We start from the raw sequence: 7,127 nt of genomic DNA on the forward strand, positions 1-7,127 counted from the left end.
AATGATGCTTGCATTGTTGATTATTGTATGCCCAGCATTTAGCACAGAGTTAGGCATATAACACATGCTCGGTAAATGTTTGTTGAAGGAATGAATGAACATTCAACTCATGTAGGCCCATACATTAGAATTGCCTCATTCCGACTGTTCTAATCTGATAGTACAGTATCCCCACCTGGAGGCAGGTAGCATGATGGTTGCTCTCGTTAACACCATTCTCATTGGCTAGGGATGACCCCAAATGATCGAATCATCTCTTTTGTACTCCATTTATTAATGCCATTCATTGTGCCATCAGTAGTAAATTTCTCTTGAAGTCATTTCACCTCATTCTGTTATAGCTGTTAGTATAAGAAGCTTCTATACGTTAACCATCTTCTCTGTGTTCTCTTTCATCTGTCCTATAGCAACTTATATTCTTTAAGCTTCAGGGAGGTTTGTCTTCTTTATCACATACAAGGACTGATTATTTCTGTCCATATGTTTTGTGCAAGAGCACAGAAATGAGGCAGCAAAAGCATTACTTTTCTTTGTGCTGATGCTCTGGAAAATTCTATGCCCTAGAAAGAGAGAGGTTAACTGCCCTCCCTGCCTCTACCACTCCAAGACAGAAATTAATGCTATAGAAACAGTGTTTTTTATTCTGTATCAGCATTCTTTACTTGGTCAATCTCCTGAAATCATATGCTTATTTTATACTTAAATTGGTTTATGTACATGTGCATTTTTCTGGAAAGGATCTATATCTTATTAGCTTCTTAGAGAAGTCAGAGATTCCAAAAAAAAAAAAAAAAGAAGTGCCCTGAGCTTTGTATCCTGCTTTACTTTTTCCTGTGACTAAATCTGAGTAGCTGATTGGCTCCTTTCTCTAAACCACTTGGTGTTATGACTCCCGGATGCTTCTTGAAACTTGTTTTCAAATGGACTTGGTAAACAAGCCCTCAGCTTAGCCGAGGCATTTTGAACCATATGAACAATAAATGCATTGTAAAATTTCCTGTTTGAAAAAAGAGGCATCAGAGGTAATTATGCAATGCACTTAGCTACTCAAGTTTAGTTATTCTTATTAATATTATTTATTGTTTCTCATTTCTTTTCTTCATGACCTGAGTGTGGTCACACTGGCTTTAGGGATTGTGTCCACAGTGTTAGCTGAGAAACCACCATTAAAAAATTTTTAAAACTCCGAACATTACTAAGAATAAGGCTTGGATTTAGAGCCTAAAAATAATTCAGTTGGAATGTGAAGAAGTTGAGACACCATTATACAACAAGGCTTCAGCATATTTGTATGTCTGTATATATGATGTCAGAATATGCACAATTATTACAGTGCTTTGGGGGTTTATTTTTTGAAAATTCTTGGGCACAGAAGAAGTGGATCTTCATTAACCAAAATTTCTTTTCTTCTGCTTCTTTCACTTGTCTTGCCAGTGAGATTTTAAAGATGTTTCTTCCTTCACTTCCTTCCTTCCTTCCTTGCACTCTGTGTGAATCTACAATCACTGCAACTTGAATGGATGAAACTCCACGTTTACAAATCGCCAGAAGCAGAAGTCCTTAAGTTGTTTCCTTCTATATCCGACGTTTAACCGTGAATGCATTCTAGTGATTTTTTCCCCCTTTGTTAAAGTAAACGAACCCCAGGTTCCAAGGGAAAAAATAGATGCCAACATTCGGAAAACTTTATATCTTTTTTTCGACTTATACTCCACGACATTTTGGGGAACCTTCCGGCCCTTGTCGCCGACCCAAGCAAACACACACACACACACACACACTTTCGAAGATACGGGTGTTCTAGCAAAACCCCGAGCTGCCAACACAGGACTTAAAGAATTGACGGAGTTCTCAAGCGTCAGACCTCTAAGTGCCAGAGCTATAAGGCACACCTGGGCTGATATCATTGTGCCAAGGATCTCAGGTGGGAATTCCTGGCACCGCCGCTATGCTGTTGGCGTAGGCACTGGAGCCCGGCGGAGTCTCCACTTCTGGGTTGGGTTTGCTTTTTGAAGCCTCCAGCAGCTCAAAGCGAAGTCTGCACCAAGAGCTCCGTCCCCGGTCCCTTCCCCCATCCCCTCCACCCTCGCTCTCTCCTGGAACCAGGGCTCTCCTAAAGGACACAGCGAGGAGGCCACGAGGTACAGCTGAAGAGTCCTCTGCAGACCAAACCCCCCAGGGCTGGTGGGAACTGGAAGGAACGAGTCCAGACCACGGGACCTTCCCTGGCTGTGGGCCGGCGCCCAGCTGTCCTTGACCTCCCCGGCAGCCAGAGGCGCGCGCCGGGGAAATGAAAGTAAAAACCTGTCTTGGCGCGGACCCAGCTGGAAGCTGGCGACGAGTAGGTCGCATCCTCAGACAAGACTGACAGACAGCCGGTCCTGGACAGGGTCGCTGCGAAGAGCGTGACTCGTAGGGGACGAAATGAAAGGAAGCATTGAGAAATGGGAGACGAGCGAGCAAAACAGAATAGTTCGGCTGGGGAGGCTCCTGGAAACAGAGCAGGCGCTCAGTAATACCTGCTGTCTGCGGTGCGGGCAGACTAGCCGCCAGACCCGGTCTACTGCGGCAACTGCCCTGAAGCCAGACAGGCGGCCCGAACCCAGCCAGTGCGCTGCGCTGCACTCCTCCGACCCTCGGCGTCCCCAGCCCAACCCCAAGCCCGAGCCAGGAATCTGTCCCCCACCCTCAGCTGGAACTCAGGTCCGCTCAGGTGACTCCCTCGGAGAAGAGTCCTCAGAATAAATAACTTCGGCGCGGCCATTCCTTCCCAGGTGCAATGTCCACCGGTCAGTCCTGGGAGTGAAAAGGCGGCTGAGCCAGCAGTGCGCGGCCCAGGGCAGGCAAGGTCCTGTGCACTGGGTCTCAGAACCAGTGTGGCAGAGCAGGTAGGAAGCTTAGAGATCCACTGGGGGCAAGTTATAGATGGGGAAACCAGAGGGTGGGGTGCGTAACTTGCCCAGGTTCACAAAGAGAATTGCCGTAGGGTGAGAGTAGAAGCTTGCTCCACAGAGTTCCAGGGGTCCCGCGCCCTCCGCCTCTCAGTCTAGGCCCTCGGCTTCAGGACCTGCATCCAGGGAAGTGGGTGATAGGACACCAGAGGCCCTCCTGCAAGAAGTAGGGAGCCCTGCGGGGCTAAGTTCCCTCCCTAGTTTGGCCTCCAGAAGTTAAGTAAGAAAGTGAAGTCAAGAAGCAGTGATGGAAGAGCATAAACGGGTGACAAACGTGCTTGGGGGTGATTCATCATGAAAAGGCATAAATCCTTGGGCGGGGGCTAGGACTCTCCTCTCTCCCTCGACAAGATGATGGCCCTAGCCTAGAAAAATCCACGCGGCGCCCCAGTCCAGTCGGCCGTGCATGCTTGCGGGGCCGAGCTAGGACACTACTGTTTACCACCTTTGGTGTGACTTTGGGCAAATGCTTATCCCTCTGAACTTTAGTTTTCTCATTTCACGAGGTAGAAAGTTGATGTTACCCTCCTTGTCTAACTCAAGGGTAGGTGTGAGGATCAAAGGAGATCAGGATGTGGCCATGCTTTGTAAACTGTAAAGGGATTAACATACGTGAAGCATTAGTGTGCTCCCTGGCACTATCCTCACGTTTACAAGCGGTGAATGAAGGCTCCGAGGGCAGCCAGGCAAACTCTCAGGTTGTAACCTTACAAGGCATAATTGGATTAAAAGGGGAAAAAATGAAACTGTATTCTTTGTCCTAATTTTGGTTATTCCTTTATTTCCAAATAGGCATGCAAATTCTGAAACATCAGGTAAGTCCCCGCCTCTAAATCCCAATTCTCAAATCAGCCTTTCCGAGGCTTGCCCCTATTGTGAAATCTTACTAGCCCATCCTCAGAACCCCGGAGTCTCGGCTAGCCCCCCTTCTCTCAGCTGTGCTCTGTGCCCTGCCCCTGAGGCTCCGCTGAAGTCTGGGGTCGCGGCCAGGTCAGGCGCCGAGCCGGCACGGGGCGCGGTCCACTCGAGGCCACAGCTCCCGAGGTCCGGAGTTCGGGTCATCCGCGTGATACCCCGCGCTGGCTCTTGCAGTTCTGTGCCAGAAGACGTTACACTCTGGGCTGCATAAGTCCTAGGTAAGGACCCCCAAGAGGTTGTACCGGCTCTGCTTCGTCCCGGCTTAAGGTCTGAACTCTGTGCCCAGTGAGTCAGGGCTGAGGCAGTTCCTGCACCAATCTCCTGGAGCTCATCTCTGAGCCCTCTAGGCATGAGGGACCCCCCACCTCACCTCCAAACCCCACACCCGCAGGCAAGCAATGCGCGCGCCCGATTGCAGAGCGCGCGCCCAAGGGAGGAAAGGGAGGGCGCGAGGGCAGCCTAGGCCCCGCCCCCTGCGCTCTTATAAAGCGGAGGAACGAGAGCCGGACACTCAGTGGTTTCTTGGTGACACTAGGCGGAACGGGTCGAACCTTGCCACCTCTGGTTTCTCACCGCAGCTTGGACGTCGGGGATTTGCCACTGCCAGAGCGACGTCTCAGACTTAATCCTCCAAAGATCTCGGCAGATCACCCCCTCAAGCAGGTAAGCACCGCGGGCCGGGAGAGTTAAAGGTGGGGAGGCTTGCCCAGGCCGGAGACTAGGAGCGCTGGGTGAGGGGTACAATCCACTTTGGAGGGTCCTCTGCTGGGTGCGTCCCACATCCCGGGCCCAGCTCGTGGACACAGCTGGAACTACAGAGACCCAGTCCCCTCTGCTCCATCAGCCAATCCGAGAAGTTGAGCGGGGAACCTCTGGGAGCCTGGCGCGGGGCAGCGGCCTCCCCTGCGGGGCCTGTCACCCCCCTGGCGGGTGCAAATGCCGCTGGCGCCTCTCTGCGCCCCGGGGAGATAAGCGTCTGAGTCAGGCAGAGCGCGGGTTGAGCCTGCCCACTCCGGGGCCCCCCGCCCGCCTCCGTGCCCCGCCCGGCGGTGCGGCAGACCCGGGAGCTCACGCTCGGCTCCTCTTTCTCCTTCCCCAGGGTCTACGCATCGACACCGGGATGAAGCTGGTTCCCGTCGCCCTAATGTATCTGGGCTCGCTCGCCTTCCTAGGCGCGGACACCGCACGGCTCGACGTGGCGGCAGAGTTCCGAAAGAAGTGAGTCGCAGGCAGCGCCTGCCCCAGTTCTGGTACCTGCAAGACAAGGGAAACTAACCATTGGTCCCCGAGGGGTTAGAAGTGAACAGGAGCAGGGATGGGCCAAGACCTCGCCTGGACGATTGCGAATCGAGTCTATTTGTGTTGTTTAGATGGAATAAGTGGGCTCTAAGTCGTGGAAAAAGAGAACTTCGCGAGTCCAGCAGCTACCCCACCGGGCTCGCCGACGTGAAGGCAGGGCCTGCCCAGACTCTCGTTCGGCCGCAGGATGTGAAGGGCGCCTCTCGCAGCCCCCAGGCAAGGTAACTATGCGGGGCGCCGTCGCGGGGTGGGCAAGGGGAGCCCTCCTCCATTGCCCTGGCCCTGGGGATCATCGGGGCTGTATGGCAGTTCAGATGGAGGTAGCAGTTAGCAGCTCCCTCTGGTCTTAGAATGGCTCCCTTCCCGCTGGCTGGGGCCAAAGACCTGCTTGATGGGGGTCTCATGTAGCCTTCCTTCCCTTCTCCAGCAGTCCGGACGCCGCCCGCATCCGAGTCAAGCGCTACCGCCAGAGTATGAACAACTTCCAGAGCCTGCGGAGCTTTGGCTGTCGCTTCGGGACGTGCACGGTGCAGAAGCTGGCGCACCAGATCTACCAGTTCACGGACAAGGACAAGGACGGCGTCGCCCCCAGGAGCAAGATCAGCCCCCAGGGCTACGGCCGCCGGCGCCGACGCTCCCTGCCCGAGGCCGGCCTGGGACGGACCCTGTCTTCCCAGGAGCCACAGGCGCGCGGGGCCCCGGCCTCCCGGGCTCATCAAGTGTTCGCCACCCTCCTTAGGATTTAGGCGCCTTGTGGCAGCAGCGAACACTCGCACATGCATCCCGCCGGCGCCTCCCGGGGCGGAGGACTTCCCCTAGCCGAGCCTCTCAGCGTATGGGACCCGAGCTGAGATAGCCCTGAGAGACCGAGAGTCCGGGAGGCACCGTCCGGCGGCGAGCCCTGGCTTTGCAGGACCCCGTCCACCTCGGAGGCAGTGTTCTCTTCACCCTAATTCGGCCCGGGTGCCCCGGGTGGGGAGTGGGGTGCAGAGGAATCCAAAGGAGTGTCCTCTGCCAGGCTCACGGAGAGGAGAAACTGCGAAATAAATGCTGAGACCCCCCAGGGGCAAGGGTCTGAGCCACTGCCGTGCCCGCCCACAAACTGATTTCTGACGGGGTGTCACCCCACCGGGGCGCAAGCCTCACTATTACTTGAACTTTCCAAAACCTAGAGAGGAAAAGTGCAATGTGTGTTGTATATACAGAGGTAATTATCAATATTTAAGTTTGTTGTGTCAAGATTTTTTTTGTAACTTCAAATATAGAGATATTTTTGTACGTTATATATTGTATTAAGGGCATTTTAAAGCAATTGTATTGTTCCCCTCCCCTCTATTTTAATACGTGAATGTCTCAGAGAGGTGTAACGTTGTGTGCTGCGTGGAATGTGAGCGTGTGTGCGTGAAAGACCGGTTGCCTCTTGTGGAAGAAGAAAACACCATGTCTGTATAATCTATTTACATAAAATGGGTGATATGCGAAGTAGCAAACCAATAAACTGTCTCAATGCTGATTCATTTTCGGGTCACGAGTCTTGGGAGGGAGGGTGTCCCCAGCCTTGGTCCGCCCGGGAGCCTTGGGGTCCGGGAGCCTTGGGGTCCAGCCGCCTGGCGTGGGAAGGTAGCACGGCTGCGCTGGCGCGTGCTGGCTGCTCTCCGCGCTGGCTGAGCTGTCGGAGTAACGCTCTCCCGTGGGACGTGCGGAGAGCGTGTCTTGCTTGCGGGTCCGGGCTTCAAGGAGATGCTCCAGGTCGCAGCCTCGTGTGGCGGCCGGGCCGGTTGGGGTAGGGTGAACCCTTAGTGGGGAGGCGAGCCTGGAATCTCCCGATTACGCAACAGAGTCCCAGATTTTATGGAGTTGCTCACGGAACCCTGCGCAAAAGCGCACCTCGGAGAGTTGGGGTGGTCTCCGAGGTCTTCCAGCTGAGGAGTGTCCCCCTGCTGCAGCGGGGCTAAAGTT

At 53.8% G+C, this 7,127-nt stretch overlaps 1 protein-coding gene across 1 annotated transcript; it reads left to right on the forward strand.

Annotated features, from left to right (window-relative positions):
• The first annotated feature begins 4,370 nt into the window (after nt 1-4,370).
• On the forward strand, nt 4,371-6,685 carry ADM (adrenomedullin). The gene is made up of 4 exons (XM_061203003.1): nt 4,371-4,532; nt 4,969-5,087; nt 5,240-5,389; nt 5,596-6,685. The coding sequence occupies exons 2-4, from the start codon at nt 4,990-4,992 to the stop codon at nt 5,912-5,914; spliced, it is 567 nt and encodes a 188-aa protein (XP_061058986.1). The 5' UTR covers nt 4,371-4,532; nt 4,969-4,989; the 3' UTR covers nt 5,915-6,685.
• The last annotated feature ends 442 nt before the right edge of the window (nt 6,686-7,127 follow it).

Source organism: Eubalaena glacialis, chromosome 10, assembly GCF_028564815.1.
Source record: "Eubalaena glacialis isolate mEubGla1 chromosome 10, mEubGla1.1.hap2.+ XY, whole genome shotgun sequence".
Taxonomy (NCBI): Eukaryota; Metazoa; Chordata; class Mammalia; order Artiodactyla; family Balaenidae; genus Eubalaena; species Eubalaena glacialis.